The 27,196-nt window shown below is 36.0% G+C and overlaps 2 protein-coding genes and 1 long non-coding RNA gene across 3 annotated transcripts in view; 1 reads left to right on the top strand and 2 right to left on the bottom strand.

Moving 5' to 3' along the window:
* Window positions 1-2,467: 2,467 nt before the first annotated feature.
* On the bottom strand, window positions 2,468-3,535 carry LOC125676457 (orcokinin peptides type B-like). Its single transcript, XM_056160924.1, has 3 exons — window positions 3,529-3,535; window positions 2,949-3,186; window positions 2,468-2,888 (listed from the first exon to the last, which is right to left on the bottom strand). The coding sequence occupies exons 1-3, from the start codon at window positions 3,533-3,535 to the stop codon at window positions 2,468-2,470; spliced, it is 666 nt and encodes a 221-aa protein (XP_056016899.1).
* On the bottom strand, window positions 3,308-25,353 carry LOC125677244 (pyruvate dehydrogenase E1 component subunit alpha, mitochondrial-like). Its single transcript, XM_048915252.2, has 9 exons — window positions 25,220-25,353; window positions 20,542-20,604; window positions 19,159-19,332; window positions 17,098-17,224; window positions 13,319-13,410; window positions 12,720-12,968; window positions 10,739-10,875; window positions 4,095-4,203; window positions 3,308-3,918 (listed from the first exon to the last, which is right to left on the bottom strand). Exons 1-9 carry the CDS (start codon window positions 25,268-25,270, stop codon window positions 3,754-3,756), a joined length of 1,167 nt encoding a protein of 388 aa, XP_048771209.2. The 5' UTR covers window positions 25,271-25,353; the 3' UTR covers window positions 3,308-3,753.
* Window positions 22,468-27,196, top strand: part of LOC130052601 (uncharacterized) — a 46,880-nt gene continuing 42,151 nt past the window's right edge. Inside the window, exons 1-2 of the long non-coding RNA XR_008800953.1 lie at window positions 22,468-24,431; window positions 25,062-25,552. This is a non-coding gene — a long non-coding RNA (uncharacterized LOC130052601). The remainder of the gene's footprint in view (window positions 24,432-25,061; window positions 25,553-27,196) is intronic.

Raw genomic sequence — 27,196 nt, 5'->3', positions numbered from 1 at the left:
TCATGCATATTATATTGTACATCGTGGTGTACACAAGTATATCAATTACAATATATTTTGTTGAGATTTAGTAACGAATTGGTAAGTTTTTTAAAAAGTATTATCAATTTTTGTAAAATCTCTATCGATAATTTTTTACATAGAGCACGTTCTTATCATGAAAGTTTAATTCAACATTCTTCTAAATGTAAATGGGTCTGATACCCTCTATTTGAAACTATGTGGGGAGAAAAGGATAGGGTAGATTTCTTTTATACCACGCACAGCAAGGGGCTTTGTTCCGTAGAACAAAATATTAAAGTTTCGAGAGAAAAAAGTGCAACGTATCTGTTTGGTACTACCTTAAAATATCATATAATTTAAAATGCTTATTGGTATAAATAAATAACCATTTAATTCATCAAATTACTTCATATTATTTAGTAAAAATTGGTTAATCTTCATTTTCCATAGACTAACCTCATTTGCAATTGATCAAAGAGTGAAAATTTTAAGTTTGGTCAATGACAATTGATTGTACCTGTGTTAAAAAAGGAATTTGTGTTTTTCATTGATTTCTAGTGTAATACGTGATTTAACCCAAATTAAAGTTACTTTTCGTTGTTTTGTGAAATAAGTGAACTTCTATGAAAATTCATATACACTGTAAATATCTATGTTGACATAAAATCATTTTAAAATGATGCCTTTTAAAAATTAATCAGAAAGTAGGCGGCGAAACAACACTATTGTTCGCAGTTCTTGTTGTACAGGCACATCCCCTACAACTGGTGACGTCTTGATATGAGTGAAAAATTCTCGACGGGACGTAAAAACCAACTTTAAACAGACTTCTTATGAAAATACCAGAAATCCATGGCTTGAGCGTATACAAGACATTTTAAACACAGGAGAGTTTAACTTACCAATAAGCATTGCACCACCAACGTTACTCCTTTTATAAAAATGTTGAAAACGGAGTAATAATTTTGAATTCAGTCACGCAGTTCAGTCTGTGCCTTTGTTTGAATCCTTGCTTTGATAGACTATGTTGGTCGGGATCATCTAACAGAATGGCGAGATTTGTACCCAGTGCTTTAACTCATTATTTAACCTGCATAGCTTGACAAATTAGGTTTAATTTTCTTGCACATCGAAATTATGGGTCCTCCGCAAGACTAAAATGCAATCTAATAGCAGATCATCGGAAAACGGGAAGCAAGTATGTCATTGAGACAAATTAGTCATTCAACCGTCTGTAGAATTGTCAAAAAGTGCCAGTTAACAAATGACATCAAAGATCAAGCCAGATCTGGAAGACCCGGTGTGGGAGGACAATGCACTCAGAGGAATGGTTAGACAAAACAGTTTTACCAATAGCTCGGTTTGAAAGAGGGGATGAATGCCACATCGTTTGCTTTCAGCGAAAATAGTGCGGAATTAACTGAAGTCATTTGGCTATCGTGCAAGAAGACCTAGAGAGATCTTTGCTTTCACCCAACCAAAGCAGCACGTATACAATTGTGTCAAGCTCGTCAATATTGTAACTTCAATAGCCTGGGATATCATTGGAAAGCATATTGGTTGGACGAGAGTCGCTTTTTGCTACGTATCACAGATGGACGAATGCGTGTATGGCGACAACCTAGAACTGCATATGTTGAACGAAAGATTCCGTTTAACGGTAAATCAGTTATGGTGTGGGGATGTTTCCTACGACTGAAGACTGAATCTTATATAAGCTAGGGGCAACCACTATGCACAGAATTACCAAAGGGACATTCTTGCTGCAAGTTTTATGCCTCATTTTTCACAAACATCCTCTTCGATCAAGTCTAGTGTTCATGGATGACAATGCCAGATCATATCGTGCTTGTTCTGTGCAGGGTTTTTAGTGTAGAGTCAGTTGCAACACTACCATTACCAGCTCGAAGTCCAGATTTGAACCTATTGAGCACATTTGGGACATCATTGGTTGGTTGCCGAGTCCGTCAAAGGACACTGCCAATTCAAACATTTGATGAAGTGACACGGACACTGCATCAGGAGTGGCAAACTCTGTCACATCAAATTCAACATTCGATCAGAGGCTGAAGAAGACGCACCGAGTCCGTCATTCGTGTGAACGAAGGTTAAATTAAAACTCTGCTTAGTTTGAAGTTTACAACATGTTAACCTTATTTAACTTCAGTTCATTCATAATATACTTTTGAATGAAGAGATAGAGGCAGTTATTTACTGTAACTTTCCTCAAAATACGTCTTCGTATCTTTGAAAAAGAATGACAATGAACACAATTTTCTGATGGCGTTTTTACGCATTTAGAGATGTGATGCTATCAAAAAAATAACGATGTTTAAAACTTCTAAAAATAACGTCAAACATGAAAAACATCATTAAATTGCCAAATCATATCCACAAAGAGCTCCCTACTGAATCCCAACTCATCAAAGTGCTCCCTGCTGAATCCCAACTCATCAAAGTGCTCCTAACTGAATCCAAACCCATCAAAGTGCTCCCTACTGAATCCCAACTCATGAAAGAGCTCCCTACTAAATCCCAACTCATCGAAGAGCTCCCTGCTGAATCCCAACTCATCAAAGAGCTCCCTGCTGAATCCCAACTCATCAAAGTGCTCCCTACTGAATCCCAACTCATCAAAGTGCTCCCTGCTGAATCCCAACTCATTGAAGAGCTCCCTGCTGAATCCCAACTCATCAAAGTGCTCCCTACTGAATCCCAACTCATCAAAGTGCTCCCTACTGAATCCCAACTCATCAAAGTGCCACCTGCTGAATCCCAACTCATCGAAGAGCTCTCTGCTGAATCCCAACTCATCAAAGAGCTCCCTGCTGAATCCCAACTCATCAAAGAGCTCCCTGCTGAATCCCAACTCATCAAAGAGCTCCCTAATGAATCCCAACTCATCAAAGTGCTCCCTAATGAATCCCAACTCATCAAAGTGCTACCTGCTGAATCCCAACTCATCGAAGAGCTCTCTGCTGAATCCCAACTCATCAAAGAGCTCCCTGCTGAATCCCAACTCATCAAAGTGCTCCCTACTGAATCCCAACTCATCAAAGTGCTCCCTGCTGAATTCCAACTCATCAAAGTGCTCCCTACTGAATTCCACCTCATCAAAGTGCTCCCTACTGAATCCCACCTCATCAAAGTGCTCCCTGTTGCAATCCAATATAGTGCTCCCTGCTGCAATCCAACATAATGCTCCCTGCTGGAATCCAACATAGTGCTCCCTGCTGAATCCCAACCCATCAAAGAGGCTCTCTGATGAAACCTAATCCCACAAGTCATTACATGTAACAACATATGAATGATGTTCATTTTTTAATATATCCATTTCTATGTATACAGTCTGTACATGGACAATGACAGAAAAAGGAGTGGAACTATGTACATGAAAAACATATGTTGCATAAAAATCACAGCTCAAGATAAACAGATTACTGAATGCAAACAAAATACATAAAAATACGAGATTTTACTCACATCATAAACAACAATACATTAACAAATGAGAAAATAAGGTACTGTTCATTTTCCAATATGGTCAACATAAGTTGCAAGTACACATTTATAATCCAAATAAATAACTAGGTCACATTAATACTAGGAGATATAAAGTTAAATTCTTAGACGTCACATCAAACAGAGTATTATTCTCCCCCAAAATATTGTCCCCAGTTTTTCCACAAATAAATGTACAAAAAAAATCCCTGCTCCTTAAAACAGATATGCAGACATGACACTGTTGAGTTATCTCGACGCGACCCTCACGCCTGGGTCACAACCTCTTACAGTGAAGGTCGAGTCGGGACTGATGTACACATTGTTGTACAGCTCATCAAGAGCAATTTCTGGATCACTCTTTGCCTTCTCTGCTGCCTTTTCAATTTCCTTCTTCACATCCTGATCAACTTTCTACAAGAGCAAGAAAATAACTTTTGATAATAAACAGGATTGTTATTGATACAACCAAACTACATGTACATTCTGCACTACAAGAAACTTTGTAAAGAAATCTTCCATGTTATTGATAAATACACCATCTTTACAGTTAGCTCAATTCAACGGTTAAAACACTTGAGAAATCATACCTTCAATTCTTCAGGAGTCACTAGGTTGTTTTCTGTAATTCTACGTTTGAAAACTGTTATTGGGTCCCTAGTCTCACGCATTTCTTTAATCTCCTCACGAGCTCGATAACTGCATGGAAATAAAAGACAATGCTTTAACTTTGGATTTCAGTCTTCTAAACTTGTGTGCAAAAGAATTTTATTTTAACAACATGAATACTTTTTGTACTCATTACTTTATGATCAACAAGATGTGTTTGTGAAACACTGATGCCCCCATATAGTGGTAATGTAATTATGGTACCCAGAGAAAAGAATATTTCAGGAAATACTAAATAGGTCAGGGTTTTATAAAAGCAGTCAAGGTCAAAAGATCAAAAACCATTGTTTCACAAGGTCTTTTCATAAAAAATCTATATACAAAATATGAAAGCCCAACCTAAAATAGTTCTGGATATATTTAAGGGGCGAAATTTAAAGTTCAATGTCTGACAAAACACTAGATTCCCATAGTTTTCATCAAGACCCCCCCCCCCCCTTAAAACTAAATATGATGAATGTTGAAACTAATCCATTAATTAACAAATAAAAACATAGATTATAAATAACACTCTATACCTATTCTATTGTTTATTCACAAAAGAAAGTGTACATTAAAACTACTAAATGTTCCTTGAAATGTATTATGTGGTTTTTAACAGAAGCTTATCTTTTTCTTCTTCTTTTTCAACTATTTAGTGTAATGAATGGCAGATGACAGAAACTTACTGGAGTTTTTAACCCTCCTTCCCTCTAACTATTTGAATTATATTTTTATCCGACATATAATTGGATCCTCCTGTCCCAACAATATGCACATCAACAAACGGCAATGAAGCATTGTACAAAGTTTAAAGTCTATCAAATAAACCATATATGAGAAGCGTTCACAAAATTTTGTAAAAAACAGACAGATGGATGGAAAGTACAAAAACAATATGTCTCCCCCTGAAAGAGGGAAGACATAATTAGTAGTAGTGCCAAACCATTTCAAAATATTGAGCAGACAATATCTTCCTATGTCCAGAGTGGATTGACCATGTGACCTAAAAATCAATAGGGGTCATCTACTCCTTATGCTGTACCAGTGTACCAAGTTTGGTGTCAATCAAGCAAATGATTCTTAAAATATAGGCGACAATATATTACTATGTCCAGTTTAACCCTTGACAAGGTGACATCAAAATTGATAGGGGTCATCTACTCCTTAAGATGTACCAGTGTACCTAGTTTGATATCTGTCAAGCAAAGGGTTCTCAAGATATTGAGCAGACAGTGTCTTCCTATGTCCCGTTTGACCCTGGACCATGTGACCTCAAAATCAATAGGGGTCATCTTCTCCGTAAGATGTACAAGTGTACCAAGTTTAATATCTGTCAAGCAAAGGGTTCTCAAGATATTGAGCAGACAGTGTCTTCCTATGTCCAGAATTGATTGACCCTTGACCTTTTGACCTGAAAATTTATAATGGTCATTTTCTACTCATAACCAACCCACATATGAAATATTATGATCAAGTGAATGGTTCTTAAGATATTGAGCGGACAACATGTGGTCTACCGACCAACAGGTGCAAAGCAATATGCCCCTCTTCTGTTGAAGGGGGGCATAAAAATAGCGACCTTTTACTCAAATTAGGAATCATTTATAGTAGATTAGAATGGTAAAAATGCATAAAATAGTCATATATAATAAACAACAAAGGATTTTGTTTGAGGTTTATTTCAGATCTCATTTAAAATCAAACAATAAATCATTTCTAACATTAAATATGAATGGGAACTCACACCTTGTTTAAATATTATTCATTTTTTCTTAGAATTACTTATTGTCCAATTAATTTACCAGCAACTGGACTCTATAATCTAGTATTAAAACAGCCTTATATCAATAATCAAGTTTACAGAACGTCTATCCTGTTTGTATTTTTCTGATTTTAGTGAAACCCTATAGTGTTGACCATTCCTGTTATTAACCTGACCACACATTTAATAATGGCGGTCAAACTAATAATGTCAACAACAAGGCTTGTAAACTAATTAGATCTAGTATATAATACACTATGTATCTGCTAATATGGATACCTCTATTATTTTACACATTCTTTACAAAACTTTTTGCATGTGCAGGGGTTTGTAGAATAAAATTGAAGTTAAAAAAACGTATTCGCTCTTTGTCAGCAATGCAGTATTCGGTGACCTTTTAAAATTTCAACATATAATTTTCCTACATTTGAAATTGGGAAAAACATAAATATAATTGGGGGAAAAATAGCTAATTTTTGAGAGGGGAAACAGCCGAATATTGGTGGCCAAAATGGCCTAAAAAAATCACTGTAAGAGTAGTCAATCATTATTCACGTGCTAGATGTATAGTGTTATGTTCTAATTGGGTGATGCTAGATGTATAGTGTTATGTTCTAATTGGGTGATGCTAGATGTATAGTATTATGTTCTAATTGGGTGATGCTAGATGTATAGTGTTATGTTCTAATTGGGTGATGCTAGATGTATAGTATTATGTTCTAATTGGGTGATGCTAGATGTATAGTGTTATGTTCTAATTGGGTGATGCTAGATGTATAGTATTATGTTCTAATTGGGTGATGCTAGATGTATAGTGTTAAGTTCTAATTGGGTGATGCTAGATGTATAGTGTTATGTTCTAATTGGGTGATGCTAGATGTATAGTATTATGTTCTAATTGGGTGATGCTAGATGTATAGTGTTATGTTCTAATTGGGTGATGCTAGATGTATAGTATTATGTTCTAATTGGGTGATGCTAGATGTATAGTGTTATGTTCTAATTGGGTGATGCTAGATGTATAGTATTATGTTCTAATTGGGTGATGCTAGATGTATAGTGTTATGTTCTAATTGGGTGATGCTAGATGTATAGTGTTATGTTCTAATTGGGTGATGCTAGATGTATAGTATTATGTTCTAATTGGGTGATGCTAGATGTATAGTGTTATGTTCTAATTGGGTGATGCTAGATGTATAATATTATGTTCTAATTGGGTGGTGCTAGATGTATAGTGTTATGTTCTAATTGGGTGATGCTAGATGTATAGTGTTATGTTCTAATTGGGTGATGCTAGATGTATAATATTATGTTCTAATTGGGTGGTGCTAGATGTATAGTGTTATGTTCTAATTGGGTGATGCTAGATGTATAGTGTTATGTTCTAATTGTATAGTGTTATGTTCTAATTGGGTGATGCTAGATGTATAGTGTTATGTTCTAATTGGGTGATGCTAGATGTATAGTGTTATGTTTTAATTGGGTGATGCTAGATGTATAGTATTATGTTCTAATTGGGTGATGCTAGATGTATAATATTATGTTCTAATTGGGTGATGCTAGATGTATAGTGTTATGTTCTAATTGGGTGATGCTAGATGTATAGTGTTATGTTCTAATTGGGTGATGCTAGATGGATCTACAAAAATCGGATAAGGGGTCATGCCATCTTAAATGGAAGAGTCATTCCTTTGCTGATTGTATAATGCTTGTGGGGAAACGATGGGGTCTGATCTGTGTAAAGCACTATGAATAAACATGCAAGTGAATGTTATGGATATACATGAATATTAGTAAGTGAAATGAAGCAGTCATGAAATCATGCTATAAAGTCTTGTCACATGCATCGGAAAAAAAGTTGACATCATAATGAAAAGTATATGATAGGAAAATAATCCATCATCATTATCATCATCATTAGGTGCATCTTCCACAGCAGTGGGCTCCCTTCCAGGTATATTATTTGCCTCTATGGATAGGTGGGAGTGTACCAAAATAACTTCTATGAGTGGTAATCCTTATAGTCATGTGATTCATCACACAACAGGTTTGACTGTATAGCCTTTCGCTTCATTTAGTACTATAGCCCCAATTCAGTAGAGGGAGTTTCATTCATACATATTGCTGCAATAATTACATTGTTGTTCTTCAGAAACAGATGTAAAATTTAAACTCCAATTGTGACCTAACTAAAATTGTCTTCATATGGATCTTGTTGGAGAAGGTCAGATCAGACAGAGAAATTGTCAGGTCATAGACAATGTTGTAATTCAAACAAAAACTAATGACTTTAAATCTTCATTTCCAGAAGCATAAAAATCTTTGCCAACTCTTTCAATCAACTATTTGGGGGGTGGGGGGCAAAGCAAAATGCCACCGACATTCCGCTGTTTACTCTCCCAAAAATGAGCTATTTTCTCACAATTCTATTAGGGCTGTTCCAGAAATGATCAAATGGGGGGGTCGGGCGGCAAATGATATTTTTTTGTGTGGGTGGTTGTATTTTTTCATATTTTAATTGGTCCGTGGTTGGACTGTTAAAAAAATATTTATTATGGGTAGTGGGTAGTTTCCATTGTTTTATTTTGTGCCACGTGGGTGTTGAGTTTTCAGAATATTTTTATTGTCACTCTTGTCGTGTTGGTTACAAAACGTCGGAGGGAAAAATTGAAAACGTGCTTTCGAAATCGGAAATCGGAAGTAACATAGAACTATTCGAGTTGTCGCTCTTTGCAGCGCATAACTTTTCCATTACGGCACTCTTCAAACTAGAGGCGCGTTTAGTAGGGTCCCTTTGGACGTGATGGCGGCGAACTCTGTTCTGTAGATTATTACAGTTTACAGTGCATTGATTTTGGGAATATTTTGAAACCAATAGGTATTCCGTTTTCTAATAAAAATAGGCAAACCTTAGTTGATTTATACGAGGGTACCGATGCGTTATATTTATCAGTCGGTGTGATGGTGATATAGAGGCCTCCGGGCGCGGGCTCCATTAGAAGACGAACGATTCGTGGAAAAACATATCCATACCCATTTCATGATAATAGCATCGTTTGGACTCCCAATCTTTCCAACATTCCCGCCATAGATGCCTTTGATTGTTGATGTGACATCGTTTCTTCAGAACTACTGTGATACAATGTCGCATAGGCATTACCGCGTCATTGACTAGAATGTTTGTCCCAAAAACCTCGCGAGATTTGTACCGTTTTCATTTTTTAAAATATTTTTGTGGTGGGTCTGGTTAGTTTTTTTTTTTATTAGATGGGTCATTGTAAAAGGAGTTTATTAATTTGATGGGTCATGGGGTAATTCTTTATTTTTTTTTATGGGTGCTTGGTATATACAAAAGGTGCCTCCCAACCCACCCATGTATTTATTTCTGGAATAGCCCTTATGTGTTTTTCCCTATTTCAAATGTAAAAAATTCTAAACAAAAGTCGCTGAATATTACTGACAAATAGTAAATGCGTTTGTTTTTTTAATTTAATTTATTCTCCAATTCTCTAATTCTCCAATTCTCTGCACATGCAAAAGTTTTTGTATTGAATCAATGTGTAAAATAATAAGGTATTCATATCAGCAGATATGTAGTGTATTATATACTAATTAGAATATAGTTTTCGGATGCAAGTCTATATTTTAGTTTGACATCCATTCTTAAATATAGGGTCAGGCTAATAACAGGAAAGGGTCAATACTATAAGGTTTCACTAAAATCAGAAAAACACAAACAGGAGGTATTTGTTCTTTAAACTTGATTATCATTTTAAGGCAGTTTACCAGATTATGAGTCCAAATGCTGGTAAATATTTTTCTTCATAAAATTAGACAAGTAATTCTAAGAAAATCAATATATGCACCCAGGGGTGCATGAGCCGAGTTGCATGGGATGCATTGTAAAGTCAGGAATGATGTGGCATATTTATAATTGTGAAGAACTAATTTCAGTTTTAAACTTTTCGAGTTACTGTCCAGAAACAATATTTGTCTAAAGTTTTCAATCTATTTTCAGTCACTGTGACCTTGACCTTTGTTCTCCAAAATCAATAGGGGCCTTGCTTTGCTGGTATCCAACAATATATCCAAGTTTCATTTGATTTAAATTAAAAATTTTCGAGTTATCCTCCTGAAACCAATTTTTGGGGGGATTTTAAATCTATTTTCGGTCACTGTGACCTTGACCTTTGACCTATTTTTTCCAAAATCAATAGGGGTCTTCCTTACCTAGTACCCAACAATATATCAAAGTTTCATTTGATTCAGATTTAAACTTTCTGAGTTATCTGGAAACCAATTTTTTTTGAAATTTTCATTTTATTTTCGGTCACTGTTACCTTGACCTTTAACAATTTTTCTCCAAAATTAATAGGGGTCTTCCTTACCTGGTACCCAACAATATATCAAAGTTTAATTTGATTAGATTGTAAACTTTTCGAGTTATCATTCGGAAACCAATTGTTGATGCCCAACCGCCCGCCCGCCAACTCGCCCACCCGCATCACTAAACCAATAGCCGAGTTCAACTTCGTTGCAACTCGGCTAAAAATAAATAATAGTTATACAAGGTATTACTTCCCATTCATATCTAATGTTAAAAAATATTTATTTTAAGATTGAAATCAGATCTGAAATAAACCTCATACAAAAACATTTGTTGTTTCTTATCTTTGATTATTGTATGCATTTTTTATCATTCTAATTTACTATAAATGATTTTGAACCAATTTGAGAAAAATTTCACTAATTTTTCCCAAATCAAAAGAAGGGGGTGGTAGTTTAAAAGACCAAACAAACAAAAAATGACTGTGACAATACCTAGTTCCTGGGTCACTCATACTGTGTCCATGGTAACGATAGGTAGCTGTCTCTATCAGGATAGGTCCATTGTTCAGTGCATATTCTTTGGCGAACTTTGTGGCTTCCTTAACTGCCAAAACATCCATACCATCAACCTACAAAATGACAAAAGGCTGTTACACACTGCTGCAGTAATTTTTTTTTTTTTTTACAGATTTACTTTATCTAACCATCTGTCCAGTGACATGCCTACTACTCTATAAATATATTAAATAAATAATAAAGGTAGTTAAACACTTTCTACTAATGCTCCACATTACAAAAATATTTCTGAATGATAAAGTGAGCAAGCTCATGCAAATACCCCACACTCCAACATTGCTTGACAAGGCCTCACATAATTAATGGTAATACTATGCACAACAGGCGATCAGAAAAGCTCATTTGAGCTAAAAATTATTGAATCAGAATTTCCTGGAAATATGCAAATCTACGCAGTGTGTCCTTATTAACTACAAAGTTTCACGAAATTCTGTTGAGCAATCTCAAAAGAAAGGGAATGACAGGGTGATGGGTCAAAAATATTATACCCTCCGCAACTTCATTGTGTGGGGTATAATTACCAGTGGTCATGATCTCAGATAGATGATCTGAGTTCAAGGTCATGATTTACTGTGTAATCATATTAAATGACCTACACGTCAAGTAACAGCTTCCTAAGTTTTTTCATTACAAAGTTATAGTCTGGATTAACAGACCTGATGATTCCAGCTTACTACACATTCAAGCTGTTAGGAGATATAATAACGCATAATGGAGAACATCATTGCTGAAAATTTGTCCTGTAATTTAAGAGAAGTTTTAAAAATGTTAAAAAAAGTACAGACAATGGATGATGATAGAGTGGATCACAATAAGTCAATCAAGTGATCCATGTCATACAGTGATGTCACAATAAGTCAATCAAGTGATCCATGTCATACAGTGATGTCACAATAAGTCAATCAAGTGATCCATGTCATACAGTCATGTCACAATAAGTCAATCAAGTGATCCATGTCATACAGTGATGTCACAATAAGTCAATCAAGTGATCCATGTCATACAGTCATGTCACAACAAGAGCTACTGTGAGCAATGCTCACTAAGAATACCCCACGCTTACCCCAATCTCCCAAAGGGTGTTGGTAATAGGTATAAACTACCTCTTTTCTGAGTGTAATAAACAAATGGCATGACAAACCGAACCATATTGCTACTTCGATGTCCAGTGCGTGTGACCTTTGACCTTTTGACCCCAAAATCGATAGGGAACATCTTCATCCCATGGATAGGCCATATGTATGATATGGTGACTGTAGGTGGAAAGGATAACGCTCTAGAGCCCGGAAACCATATTGCTACTTCGATGTCCAGTGCGCTTGACCTTTGGACCCCAAAATCGATAGGGAACATCTTCATCCCATGGGTAGTCCATATGTATGATATGATAACTGTAGGTGGAAAGGAAAATGCTTTAGAGCCCGGAAACCATTGCGTCTACAGACGGACGGACGGACGGACAGACAGACGGACAACCCGATTCCAGTATACCCCCCCCCCCCCCCCACAACTTGTTACGGGGGGGTATAACAAGTAAATACTTGGTTGTAGCATCCTGCTCAGTTGTACTCAAAAGCTCAGGAGCCAACTTCCTTAAAGAATTTTTTTTTTTAAATCCCCCGAATCACATACATGTACCATCAATCTCCTGAAAGCCTCAGATTTGAAAGCCAACACCTTTAACATCAGAGTCCACTACCAGATGAAACGTAATTTAGTAGACTATAATGTCACAGCTAGTAATGCAAAGACAGCCACTATTATGATGTGGAGTCTCTAACATACACATGATCAACGTCCTGCCTATCCTTCACAATGAACTAAACCTTGCCAATCTGTAATACTGATGAATGAAGCTGATATCAGAGGGCAAATGAACTACATTTATAGAACTTACTCTCATTCCTGGAACATAGTCGCCCCTAGTGTAGTAGTCTGTGCAGGCCGAAGCTCTCTCCACACTGGTTCCCATACCGTAACCGTTGTTCTCACAGACAAACACACACGGCAGGTTCCACAGCTTGGCCATGTTGAAGGCCTCAAACAGCTGACCTTGGTTGGCTGCTCCATCCCCATACAGTGTCACACAAATGTTTGGCTGGTTATTATATTTCAGAGCAAAGGCAATACCTGCTCCCAGTGGGACCTACAATATACAGGTATTGCAGAATGATATTTCATATCTCTACTGTTTCTCACTTACATTTGTCTTTTAAAGGAAAGTTGCAAGTTTTACATCTATAAATTTAGTACATGGGTACATAGTATTGCCAAATGAAATCATTTCAAGGTAAGGGCCTGCTACACACTCAGAATTACTTTTTGGGCAACAAGATTATCTATAAAGCATCGTTGGTAACCCATGGTTGGTCTTGCTACATCTTTGTAAGTCAATTGTCCATTAAGTCATCCCTTGATACATTGTAGGTGCCCCCTCCCTCTTATGTAAAAATGTTATGAATCTATACAGTAGACTTGTGCTGGACTGAAACCCACCTGAGCTCCAACAATACCATTGCCACCATAGAAATTCTTCGTGTACATGTGCATAGAGCCACCTTTACCACGAGCACAGCCAGATTCACGACCTATAAAATAAGAAGCTGTTTATTAGAAAAAAACTTCACAAATATGATACCCCCGCAGTCGGTTTGAATGAAGTGCGGAAAACATAGATTTAGTAAACAGTTACATTGAAGTACAACTTAATGTGGTTGTTTTTAAAGGCCATATCTTATGCCTCTGCATTCCATTACATAGTACAGTTAATAAGTTAACATTGATCCAAAGTAATTGCACACTGTCTGCTCATAGTCAATGTTTGTGCCTTGTACATGTAGAATGAATTTCTATTAAACTCCACTATAAAGTTGTGACCCCTAGAAATATTTTGATGTTTTGAATCCATGAGTAAGCCTGAATTTCTCGAAACTTGGACTTAAGTCTGAGATTTTACTCAAATTTTGACTGATCAAATAAAAAAAAACTTAAACCTTAGTTTGAGATTTTTTCCTAGAAATCCAAAAATCTTTAAAAAATTAAGTTTGAGATTTTTTCTTCGAGAAATCCAAGCCAAATAACTTTGGTTTTAGGTCAAGAAGTTGTGGCTTAAACAGTTATATTTCAACTTTTAATGCTAAAGAACTTAACCTTGACCAAATGTCCTTGGTTCAAGACCAATTCATATTGTTTGCTCCACTAACCTTTGTACCAAGTATGAACTCATCACAAAATCATGACGTTGACAAATGATTTTAAATTCTTTTCATCAGTAACCTTGACCTTGGGGAAATGACATATCAATTTAGAATAATGACAAATGTTGTCTGTTTAGAATGTTTCTTCATTACAAAGTTGTGGTCTTCAGTCACAGTACAATGTAAGGACATCAGATAGACAATTGACAGGCATGGTTATTCCTATATAATTTCATTTCAGATGTTTACAGGGACAAAATTTGTTCAATACGGGTTCTAGAAGAAAGAGAAAGATTATTATACAGATTTAATAAGTTTTTAGTATAAGTCCCATCTCAGGAGCTGAACTCTTGACCTAGGAACAGGAAATTTCACAATTATGGTAAAGGCCTCTAAGCTCATTATCACTATGCAGTCAGTCCCTGTACTAGATACAACGATGTTAAAAGATTAACTGCTTTTTCACAGAGTGTTTGTGATACATATTGCCTAACCTTGGAGCCATGGGGCCCTAACCCAGGGCAATAAATAACAAGGCCCCGATCCGGAGCAATAATAACGAGGCCCTGACCCAGGGCAATAAATAACGAGGCCCTGACCCGGGGCAATAATAACAAGGCCCTGACCCGGGGCAATGATAACAGATAACTCCCTGCTCATGCTTATAATGCACTCAGCTTAGTAGTTTGGTATCAATCACTCAAGAAAATTTTTAAAGAAATATGGTTTTTTTACTACATGAACCATACAGATCCACCATAACATTTGTAAACTCTTTCAATCATAGCAAGGGCATAAAAATAAAAGTCTTCATTAAATCAAAATAATACTGGCATAATCTTAACAAAACTGATCTATTACTTGGGATATAAATATACTCATACAATTAAAAACAAAATACTTGAATGAATCCGTTACCTGAAGACTGTTACCATAGTGACAAATCAATTCATTAATATGGTGTAATGCAAGCATTACTATGTGGTGGTTGTTTGTTATAGAACTGTAGTGATGGTATCTGAGTTACAAATTAGTTCATATATGTTTAAGCAATGGATTATTGAAAGATGTAGTTTCATAACTGCAACGGAGTGTGCATACAAAATGAATAACGCACGTTATGAAAATTTGTATGCACACACCATTGCACTTATGAGACTGCATCTTTCAAAAAATAATAATTCATTGCTTATATTTCAGGGTTCGAAATTAACTCATGTCCGTAAGTCCGAGACTAGTAAAAAACGTGTCGGACTAGTGAACTCTCTATAGTACTAGTCCGTACGGACTAGTGAAAATCCAGAAATCAATCTTGAATTGGTAAAAGATTTTTAGCAAGATTTGTCTGAGTCTCTTAGATGTTTGAACTTATGGTTGATTACCTGCATGGTCAAGTGTTTGCATGACTATGACAGCCTGATCTTCCTAACACATGGAGTGTGTTCGAGACCGCCGTTCTTCGAACGTGCACAAATTGTCAAATTCCTGCCGATTCCGAACGCCGAGTATACATCACGAGAACGTGTTCTAGGTGTAAGAATTGCAAGTAGTCTGGTCTGAGAAGATGCACGTTTGTGCGCACATTTTCTCGACATTCGTGACTCTAACACAGTAGTTCATAACACTATAGCTCATGACTTGGTCAATCGAGTGAATTTTTTTTTACTTTATTGATAAAATTTCGAACTCTTGTGACTTTAAGATCTGAGCACCAAAACAACAGGAACGTCGATCTCGAACGCACTTATGGACATTTATAAAAGGATTAACTCGGAGGTTAATATTGTATGCTTCTGAAGATCTTGAATGCGAAATAAAATATGGTGGTCTCTTTTTCTTCTATAGGTGCCAGAAATTGAATTGTTTGCAACTGTGATGTGTTTGATTTGATTAAATACTATTGAATAAAATGAAGATCATTTTATTATATACTGGACAGACTAGTGAAATGCTTTGCTGACTAGTGAACATCAACAGTTACTAGTCCGTACGGACTAGTGCTTGAAAAAGTTAATTTCGAACCCTGTATTTACATTTTAAAACTTTTCTTTTGGTAAGTCGCAATTAACAGAACAGCCATGACACAGCAAAATGTGATGTCATAACGTAAAAGAAAAGAGTGCGCAATGCTGTCATGCTGAAAAAAATTGAAAAGTCTAATTCTTGAATTGATTTCTTATTTGATATCATAAACATCAACTTTATATTAACAACATTGTACAATCTGAACTGGGTTTAAACAGTTCATACATGTATCTATTCAAATCTATCTAATTGTAAACAGTGTAGGTATAGTCAGACACTATAGGTGTTGTCACTTCGAGTACAATTACTGAATGAAGAATTGTTGAAAAATCCCGCACTTGGATTAACTTCTTGTGTTTGTTTGGTGATATTAACTACATTAGAGGTAATATTAACTTCTCCAGACATGGAATGAGGTGCATATATGTTGTATGAGACAGGAATGGACAAGAAAGCTTTGTTTTCATTCTGCACACGTGCGGCCGAGCACAGAAACTGGTAATTTTGTCTGTAGTAATAATAGTAGGGGTCTATACCATACCATCCCCTGATAAGGGGTAATAATGATTTTTATTAGGAGGTGGTATGGTATAGAACCCTAGTATTAATATTACAGAATCACTGATTCCTGTAGGCCGAGATGCTAGATGCATACAATGTGCTTGACATACGCCTAACAGATTTATAGTGATTCAGTCTATGCATTTATAAGCAAATATCCTTCAAAACTCCCTAATGCATTTTATCACAGGATTAAAAAGTAAATATATATGCATAATTCTAATGTCATCATCACTTGAGAATGTGTTCATGACTTGAAAGGGCTTCAAAGTTCATAATACATTAACCTGCTGAAAGATGGATTACAAACTTGCATGCATTCAAAGTATTATAGTTACTTAAATGTTTAACTCACTTCGTTAATTAACTGTTTAATTGATATTTCTGTTTCAACTTCTAAAATGGTAAAATTCCATAAAGTTAAACTTACAAAAAAAATAAAAATGAAAGGTTTCAACCTGAAGTAAGCAAAAAATAAGCATGCTTGTCTACCTGTTAATTCTGCCAGTACTCCCAGTAATGACACGCCCCTCATGTAGGACCAGCCATGGGCTCTGTAGGCTGTGATCACAGCATCATCTCCAGTAATACCCGCCTCCATACCTACACATACGGCTTCCTAAAATCAATCCCCAGTATTTAGTAACTTTTTAACACATAGTGATTGCATGCTAGAGACCCTTGTTAACTGACACAAGACCATAAAAACTTGTAAGCTAGCTTTAATATGCAACTGTGATTTCATAATATATGTATGAAAGATACAGGCATTTATTATAACAAGAGGTCCATGGGCCACATCGCTCACCTGAGTCACCTTGGCCCATATCTGAAGAATTTCCATATATATTTGCATGTAAAACCTAATAGTCCCTATTATGGCCCAAACTACCCTTTGCAAACTTGAATCTACAATATGTCAAAAAGCTTTCATGTAAATGTCAACTTCTTTGGCCCAATGGTTCTTGAGAAGAAGATTTTTAAAGCTTTTTCCTATATTTGTATGTAAAACTTTGACCCCCCCTCCCCACTTGTGGCCCCATCCTACCCCCCGGGGGCCATGATTTTAACAAACTTGAATCTGCATTATGTCAGAAAGTTTTCATGTAAAAATCAGCTTTTCTGGCTCAGTGGTTCTTGAGAAGAAGATTTTTAAAGATTTTTCCTATATATTTGTATGTAAAATTTTGATCCCCTATTGTGGCCCCATCCAACCCCCAGGGCCCATGATTTGAACAAACTTGAATCTGCATTATGTCAGGAAGCTTTCATGTAAATCTCAGCTTTTCTGGCTTAGTGGTTCTTGAGAAGAAGATTTTTAAAGTTTTTCCCTATATATTTGTGTGTAAAACTTTGATCCCCCCTTGGGGCCCCATCTTATCCCCGGGGGCCATGATTTGAACAAACTTGAATCTGATGTCAGAAAGTTTTCATGTAAAAATCAGCTTTTCTGGCTCAGTGGTTCTTTAGAAGAAGATTTTTAAATGACCTCACCCTATTTTTGCATTTTTGTGATTATCTCCCCTTTGAAAGAGACATGGCCCTTCATTTGAACAAACTTGAGAGCCCTTCACCCAAGGATGCTTTTGGCCATGTTTGGTTGAAATTGGCCCAGTGGTTCATGAGAAGAAGATGAAAATGTGAAAAGTTTACAGATGCCGGACAAAATGTGATCAGAAAAGCTCACTTGAGCCTTCGGCTCAGGTGAGCTAAAAATGTAACCATCATATATTGGAGTGCCGATTAGTGCGATTACGGTTATAAATTTCCTCCAAACGATTTCTAAGAAATTGTAGGTTAATGACTTTAAATGTCCATGTTTATATTTCTGTACTCTTTTGACAAATGATAAGGGTTCTCTGACAAAAAGAAAGATACCCTTCATTTTGAATTCTCTTCCATTATATGTTCATCAGGAGTCTATTCAAAATTGTACACGAGTCAGTTCAATATTACACAAAGTAAATCAAGCATTGCTCCATCTTAAAGCAATTTCACACTACTTGCAAAAGTAGCATGATTTAAACTATGTAGCTACCTCTTTGTGTGCGGGCTGCAAACATGCTGTTTGCCTTTTGTGGCCGATGTTTTTTGTTTTGTATATATAATTCGATGATTTTTGGATATTTTATTTTGTCAAGTTTTTAATTTTAGTTGTATAACAGGGGAGATCACTATCATATTAAGGGATTTTTATAGAAGCAACTTGTGCTGTCAGTATTGTCTAGATCTCCCCTTAGCTGGTTTTTGTTATCATTATATAGAATGATAATATTTGTTTATTGTCGTCTAATACATGACAATATTTCACACAACACTGGTGTTATGTTATGTTTGTTGTTCCATCATTATATGGAACTTTGCCAGAGCACCAATATTACATAAATACAATTATAACCTCAATTCTAAAAATCTGGTAATATGATACATATATCTTTAAAAATCAAAATCAACACTGTCTTCCTTTTTTTTTTTTTTTTTTTTTTTTGTTAAAAAAGGAAGAATTGCAATTCTCAATAATTTTCTTTTTAATTTGCTGATGTACATGTGTACCTGTCCTGAGTAGAGGTGGCAGAAGCCCCGGATCTGTTTGGCTTTATAGAGATTGCCAGCCATCGTCTCCATCCGACGCACAGTCACCATGTCCTTGTAAAACTTTATGGCATCTTCTCTGGTGACAGTAGCCTGATTTGGAGGGCCATTTTCTAATTTGTGGAGGGCACAGGGCTACAGTTGAAAATAATGACTCAGTAAATTCATATAAAACTAAAAATCTTTACAAAATTGGGAAGGGCCTCTAGAGTTGTACATACTACATGTACTAGTACTAATGACAGATAATTCATTATTGTTCATAATGACAGTGAGGGTGGATTCAATTCTTTTCTCAAACCTGCATTTCCATGATCAAATGCAGAATCAACTATATTTGTATGAAACATCGAAGTTTAAAAGTAGTATTATCATGTAGGTCGGTAACAGGAAACAAACATATTTTTTTCAGTTTTTGGTCTTTTCAATTTTGTATAAATATTTTAGTCCTGTGGAGATCCGGGTTAGAATAGGTCCTCAGTACCCCTTACTTGTTGTAAGAGGTAACTAAATGGGACAGTCCTTCGTATGAGACTGCAAAAACTGAGGCCCCATGTCACAGCAAGTGTGGCATGACAAAGATCCCTCCCTGATCAAAGGCCGTAAGCACCAAGCATAGGCCTAAATTTTACAGCCTTTCACCAGCAATGGTGACGTCTCCATATGAGTAAAAATAATTCTCAAAAACAATATACAGATGTACAATCAATCAAAATTCATTTCTTTTACTTCAACCTCTTCAAATATGTTGGTGGGGCTTTTTTTTTCCAGAGATAATGTTTTGGAAAATGTTTGGTTTTCTTTACTCAAATGAGAAAAGTTTATCATTATGGAGTAGTTTCAATCAAATGTTTTGCAATATGGATTCCCGAGCCTGAAATTTAAATAGCTACATTTGTCAAGGCTTTGTGTGGAGTGTGCATAATCACCAAACCATGGCCAGGCATTGTGAGGATGACATAATACAAACTGTTCATTGTTGCACCCTGTGCATCACCACATTTTGTGATTAGCATATGAATACAACTTCCATTCTGTTGGCAATTCTATGACATCAAAATTCCAATGGTTGAATACAATGGTTGCTGCATAATTTAATGGTGTCTTATATGCTTGTTTATAGAGGATCTAAAAGGGGTAACTTTATAACACACTTCACATACCCCTTCATACATAGTTTGCAATTAATTTCATTATGTAATACTATCAGTAAACTATTGATAATATCCTAGTGATTACCATTCATTTAAAGTGTTATCATGCAACATGCTTATCAATTGTAATGTTCTTTGAAGTTCATTCTTGTTACTGTACGTTGCACAACATATATAACTTCTAACAAACCTGTATGTCTAGCGTGGCCTCAGGCACTGTAGAGAATGTGGAGCCATTGAATGCAGAGACAGTCTGGGGAAATAAAATCATAATGAATAATTCATACATCTGCAGACAAGTGAACGAATTCAAAGTATAACTATGGCAGTCGGACAGACTTTATTGCTGTTGCCAGATAGCTACATGTACATGTAGATCAGTTGGTATTCAAGCATTTGAAGGGCTCCAAGTTAAAATCCTGTGGTCCTTTTCACAAATAATCTTTTAAGATAAAAATTAAAATAAAATAAAGGTAAATATGTTTGATTCCTCTTAAAGAGGTTCGCACCCGAGTTTTGTAGCATTATTGTCAATTTCTTTGAAAGTATATTTTTCATTTCTACATGGAAGGGGATTTATAAAATTAAGCTCAGTTAATTAATATTGAGCTACAGTGTGTTAAATTATGAAGATAAATTGTAGAAACAGTAGATTCAGACATTTATTATATTCCAAGTAAATTGAAGGTTTTGTAATAGTCAAACGGGTTTGATCAGAGGTGGCAGATAGCTCAGTTGGTAGAGCACTTGACTAAAGATTCAGAGGGCCCGGCCGGGTTCAAATCCCAGTCTGGTCTGTTGCATTTTCTCCCTTCCAGTTACATTTGGTGGCACTGACTACCACTGGACTTGCAGGTGAAAGTCCTGCTGGGGCAAAAAAAAAATCTGGGTTGTGCATCTTCAAGGGCTAGGACAATTTAAGGAGGGACGAATGCATCTTCGCAAGCCAAGTGTCCCATTCGCTTACTCTCATCTCCCCCTTGGCGGATTTAGTTGCGACTGAACTGCCATCTAACGGATCGAGCGAGTTATCGTTAATGACGAAAACAAAATGTAACCAATCAGATAACACATTATAATTTCTGTTACATGTGTAAGTTTACAAAATGGAGTTGACAGATGAAAACAATAAAGCGATTTTTTAAATTTATGTGTTCATACTTGCTGCACGCCTATGTCACCTTTGTGTTTAAGGCGTAAATCATGTATCAAATCATGCCTTTTGGATTTCAACGTTTCTACTTTTGTTTTGATATCGTACTGAAGTTTGTTCAATTTATTCTAGCACATACCGTCTTTTATCGTTATTTGGGTGAGGTACATGATCGATTATCTCTAGAAGTTGATCGTAAACCTCAAGCCTTTCTCCGAAAATCGTCGGTCTTGGTTTTGTTTTTAACGAAATGCCATGGCAAAGGTGACAACACGGGCTAGACATAGGGGCCGCCATTACTCAAACCAAATGGAATGTATGGCACGATTTAATTGGATGCCTTGGAAAGTCAAAGCGCGATATTTTGAGGACTTTAAAAATGCGACTAAATCCGCCAAGGGGTTGATGAGGGTAAGCGAATCGGACACTTGGCTTGGGAAGATGGGACGAATGTAGTGGTCAGACAGGTTTCATTGCTGGTGGCCAGATCAGTTGGTAGTGCACCTAACTCAAGACTCAAGATTCAGGGGACCCAGGAATCGTGTTCCTGTTAGAAGCCATTTTTAAATTACGAACTTCGATCCCGACCAGTCTATGCGAAAGTTTTTTGGACCACACAGGACATTCGGTCCTGTGTAATCAATGAACACACCGGACCGAACCAAATTTTGTCAGACCGAAAAACCTAATGTAAAAAAGTGAAACACGTGAAAATGCAAAACCAAGGGAATCTTATTTATCATACTAGTAATACTATACCAGGGATCCCTCCTGTATAATACTCTAGACAGTCCATGCGGTTTTAATCACATTCATTTACGTATTTGGATTTGTGTGCTATTTTTTATTTATAACAAACATTTAAATGACTCCACATCAAAATAGTAAAGCTCAAAACCGGACACTGAGACATCGGACATTCCGGTCCGGTGTAAAAAATGATGCGTCGGACCTGAGGCACTGCACATCGGTCAGGTCCGACCTCTTTCGCATAGACTGCCCGACTATTAAAAGGGCTATTTTTAAACCAGACATTATCGTCGAAACACTGTATGGTATATCGCTGGACAGGCGTATACCGGTACAGTACCCGCAACGTTATTCTTGACATTCCTATCGTGCTCTATCGTGCGTGTATCCTATCGTATCGTGCGTGTATCCTATCGCAACATGTGTGTATCCTATCCTATCGTGCATCAGGTTTTCCGTTTTCTATCATGTTTTGCATTTATCAGGTCTATCGAGTATCGTGTTTAGCGTGTATCAGGTTTTCCGTTTATCGTGAAAATCGTTTATCGTGTACATGTAGCTTCGGAAACTATCGGGATCGTATATAAAATCTAATGAAAAAGTACGATACTTTCCGAAACCTTTACTCGTTTTGTTAAAGAAGCTATTTTTAGGAATCGAGGAAAGACGATATATTTGAAGGAGAATATAAAGTTGTCGAATTTAAGGCAAAAGAAGAGCTATTTGTCTGTCCAGAGAGAGTGAAAATTTATCACAATTTAATTCTAAGTAGTCTGGAAAGTAGGCAGTGGTCTATCGAGCGAACCGAGGACAGTAAATCTGAAAGCTCCTTCATCTGAAGTTCATAAACATTTGTTGGTCTAGAAACAATTATTTGTAATAAACACTAACAGAAAAATAGGGAGTTCCGATTTGAAAGGGAAAATCAGTAAATTACATTGTTTATCACATACATGTATATTTTAATAATGGTTCTTTTTCTTCTGATTTTTTTTCACCTGTATGCTACTTATATAACAACTGCTGAACTTGTGCGCGTCCTTATGAAAGGTGAAGATAACAAACAGTGATCAATCTCATAACTCCTACAAGCAATACAAAATAGATAGTTGGGCAAACACGGACCCCTGGACACACCAGAGGTGGGATCAGGTGCCTAGGAGGAGTAAGCATCCCCTGTCGACCGGTCACATCCGCCGTGAGCCCCATATCCCGATCAGGTAAACGGAGTTATCCGCAGTCAAAATCAGTGTGCCAAGAACGGCTTAACAATCGGTATGAAACACGTCAGACAGCATTTGACCCAATGCGAGGTTGTATTGACGAACTAGATCGTTATAACGACCATAGAATTTGCAAAATGCTGACTTCAATCGAGACTGTTGAAATCCCTGTACCATCAACTTGTTTGTCAGTATATATGATTTTGTGTATCAGCCGTGTTTTGACAGCTAGCATTCTCAGGGACATTGTATGTCACACATTTAGAAGATTAAGTTTTAAAAGGGTGCAAGGGTGTTGCATCCCGAAATTCTGCTCAACTGGGCACGATTCTGCTGTCATTGTTGTTTTTTTTTTTACTTGTACATGAACACATGTACCAATAGTCGTACGTGTAGATACTGGAAATTTATGTTGGTTTTGATGATTATTTGAATTTTTTACACACTAAGCGTTTAAAAATTGCGATTTTAAAACAAGCCGGGTTTTGTTTATGTTTTTTTAAACAGTTTATTTATGTTTTGTTAACAAAATATCAATTCAAATAAATATGTTCCAATTACTTATGACTATCAATTATCATTCATAGTGTTAAAATATCTAACAGGTGTAGTGCGGTTGATTTTTTTTAAAGCGGTCGTTATGAAAATAACTTGAGATGTTGAATGAGCCGTGAACTTAGAGCTTGATGCAAAATAATCCCTTCCTTGCTACACACAAAATATTACTTGGTTTTATTTCATATTCAAGGTAATATACATTAGCATAAGAGAGCTACTGAAGCATGATATCACTACATTATATTACATTTAGTTACTTCCCTGTATAATTTATATATCAAACATTAGGTGACAATATAAATTTTAGAATCATTTGATATATATTAAAAACTATAATATCATTAAAAAAATTTAAATATAACAATGTCATGTATTTCTTTTGATGGTTTTTAACAGGTTGGGAACACTTCCCCTATAGCGAGATATTCTTCCTAAAACGTGATTATCCCTCTTTAGCGAGAAATAAACATTACCATAAACAGGTGTTTTGGCGTCTTTATTGAAAATAATGGCAAATCCCGTGCAACTCTGAATAAGTGCGACACACACTCAACATGAAGCGAATTGTTTCTATGAAATTGACAACATAGTCAAGAAATTTCATATCAAAGAGAGAAGCAGTCTGAAATCCAATACACATCGTGAGTGTTTTTGTTTTGATTAATACATTTGCAGAAGCATCACACATTTTAGCACTTTTTCTTCTTTTCACGTGAAACACCAAAAGAGATGTATTAAACGGGTGTTTTTCTTGATTGTACGGGATATATTTACTCTCGCTAGAGAGAGATAATCGCGTTTTAGCAAAAATATCTCGCTATTGGGGAAGTGTTCCCAACCTGTTTAACACCACTGTCCTAACATTTTCTCGCAAATCCTCAACAACAAAGTGAAAGTGCAAAAGATGGAAATCCCCTCTCGTTTCATCTACTACGAACATACAAAAATGTCATTGGGCACATATAATCCAATTTATCCAAGAGTTTAAAACTGATCTAAAATTTTATTTTTTTAACTTTAATAGAGGTTGACGTAATATGTCCAGAATATACCTGCTAGCCCAATTTCTAAAATTTGACAATACTAAGTTACTAGGCCTACTGCAGGCTATCTCCTGCATATGCATTTTATCTATATATTTATGTATTCTGTACATAGAAGTCAAAATTCCAATCGAAACTTACCGATCCAAGCACAGGTTTTGAAGAAACACGTCTGAATATTAAAGAGAACATGCCGAAAAACCGTAAAGGTGACTCGAGCTCGATCCTGTGAAGGTGAAGGTCATGTGGAGATTCTAATTTTAAAAATTTTCCCGTGCATATACATTAATTCCGGCATTTAATAAGAACTTCTGTTTAGTTATAACACGGACCTATATACTAATATTAGTATATAGGTCCCTGGTTATAATATATTATTGTATGTCCCATTCGTGTGTAGACGTCACCTTTCAGACCCAATGTTTTTCTAAGAGAGATGGAGAAGGAGGGGAATGGGGAGGGGCAAAAAACAAGGTAACTTAGATTATTGATATTTTAAAAATAACCAAGTGTTGTGGCCTCTTCAGTGCTTATATATATCATATAAACAATAAATTTATATATATGGCTTCTGTAATTTAGAGGTATAACCTGTAGTGTATCTATAAGTAGGGAAATTAAATTGTGCATTTATTCTTGTGAAAGTTATTGTTAGAGGCTATGTCGACCTTTCGCTTTGATTTTTTAAAATAAAAAATGATACGCTAAACACCATAAGCTTGGAAATTCAAATAACAAGCCAAAGCTATATATAAGTAAATGTGGGCAGATATGAGGTGAGGTGGAGTCTGTCAAATTTTTCAAATTTTATAATAGATTTCAGTGGCGGATCCAAAAAGGGGAATGTTCATGGGGTTGGAACACCCCCCCCCCCCCTATTTCACAAGAAAATTTTGCTAAAAAGGTAAAAATAACGCATTTTGAGGGTGGAATCCCCCTTTTGAAAACCAAAATTAATGGTAGACCCCCCCCCCCCTAAAAAATCCCTGCATCTGCCCCTGGCTTAAAACTCCTATTTTTGTCCTATTATCTGAGGGGAAAGGGGTGTCCTATTTTCCCTATATTTTTTAAGCGAAAAGTTATTCTGAGCCATGGAATCGTTGTCTATCTTCCATAGCATGACGTGTCCACGCAAGGAATAAATTACGTGCGGTCGCTGTAAATAACATAACTTGACGACAAAAATAAACAGGTTTCGTCAATCAAAGGTAAAGAACTTATCAAGTAAAACAAAGTAAGAAGTCTGCCAGAAATATCCAGAAAATATATACACATGGGAAAAAGTATTGCAACAACAAAGTTTCTCCTTTGTAAAATTTTTCGAAAAAAGAACAATAATTTTGAATTTATAGTACATGTATAATCCAATTAGTCTGTAATTTTGTTGATAGTATACTTGTACTGTCCACTCTGTTGACTGAGAATTGTCAGTGTGACTATTGTACTCGCTTCCAACATGCAGCGAATTTTGTATAGTGTTTTATCAAATCTATCTAACCTGTATAGCTTGATAAATTGGGTTTACTTTTCTTGCTCATCGAAATTATGGGTCCTCCACAAGTCTCAAATGCAGTCTGATGGCAGGTTGTTGGAATAAGGGAAGCGGTATGTTATTGAAATCGTGGTTAGACGAAAACTTTTTTTTTTTTTTTTTTTTTTTTTTTTTTTTTTTACCAATATAGCTCAGTTTTAAGGAAATGGTTACAAACATATTTTGCTTTCACTACGAACAGTGCGGAATCGGCTGATGTAATTGGTTATATATCGTGCAAGAAGACGCATTTGTTTACATTCAACCACAAAACAGCACGTATGCAATGGTATCGAGCTCGCCAAGTACATCTCCATGGAGCGCCAAATTAACATAAACTTAAATAATTGAAGATATCTTCAATTATTTGAAGATATCATAAATTCCTTTGATGCGCGCAACAATTGAATTAAAGATCTCTTTAAATAATTAATGATATCTTCAATTCTGAATTATTGCGCGCATTAACTGAATTGATGATAGTATTCATTGATGCGCGCTTTAATTGAATTCATGATATCTTCAAATGAATTAATGATATCAACAATTGAATTGATGCGCGCTACAATTCAATTGAAGAGAGCAAT

Source organism: Ostrea edulis, chromosome 3 (assembly GCF_947568905.1).
Source record: "Ostrea edulis chromosome 3, xbOstEdul1.1, whole genome shotgun sequence".
Lineage (NCBI taxonomy): Eukaryota > Metazoa > Mollusca > Bivalvia > Ostreida > Ostreidae > Ostrea > Ostrea edulis.
Note: the sequence above shows the minus strand (reverse complement) of the source record. Positions and strands in the feature narration are given on the sequence as shown.

Bases quoted from the DNA above. Each gene is read 5' to 3' on its own strand.
- LOC125677244 (XM_048915252.2), bottom strand. From the start codon at position 25,270: ATGTTCTCTTTAATATTCAGACGTGTTTCTTCAAAACCTGTGCTTGGA. The intron at 17,225-19,158 runs GTACACATGTAC...GATTGATTTTAG, and splicing joins GCCACCTCTACTCAGGACAG to GAAGCCGTATGTGTAGGTAT. The intron at 12,969-13,318 runs GTGGGTTTCAGT...TGTATATTGTAG, and splicing joins ATGGTATTGTTGGAGCTCAG to GTCCCACTGGGAGCAGGTAT.
- LOC125676457 (XM_056160924.1), bottom strand. The intron at 2,889-2,948 runs GTAGCACTTTGA...GGGATTCATTAG, and splicing joins GATGAGTTGGGATTCAGCAG to GGAGCTCTTTGATGAGTTGG.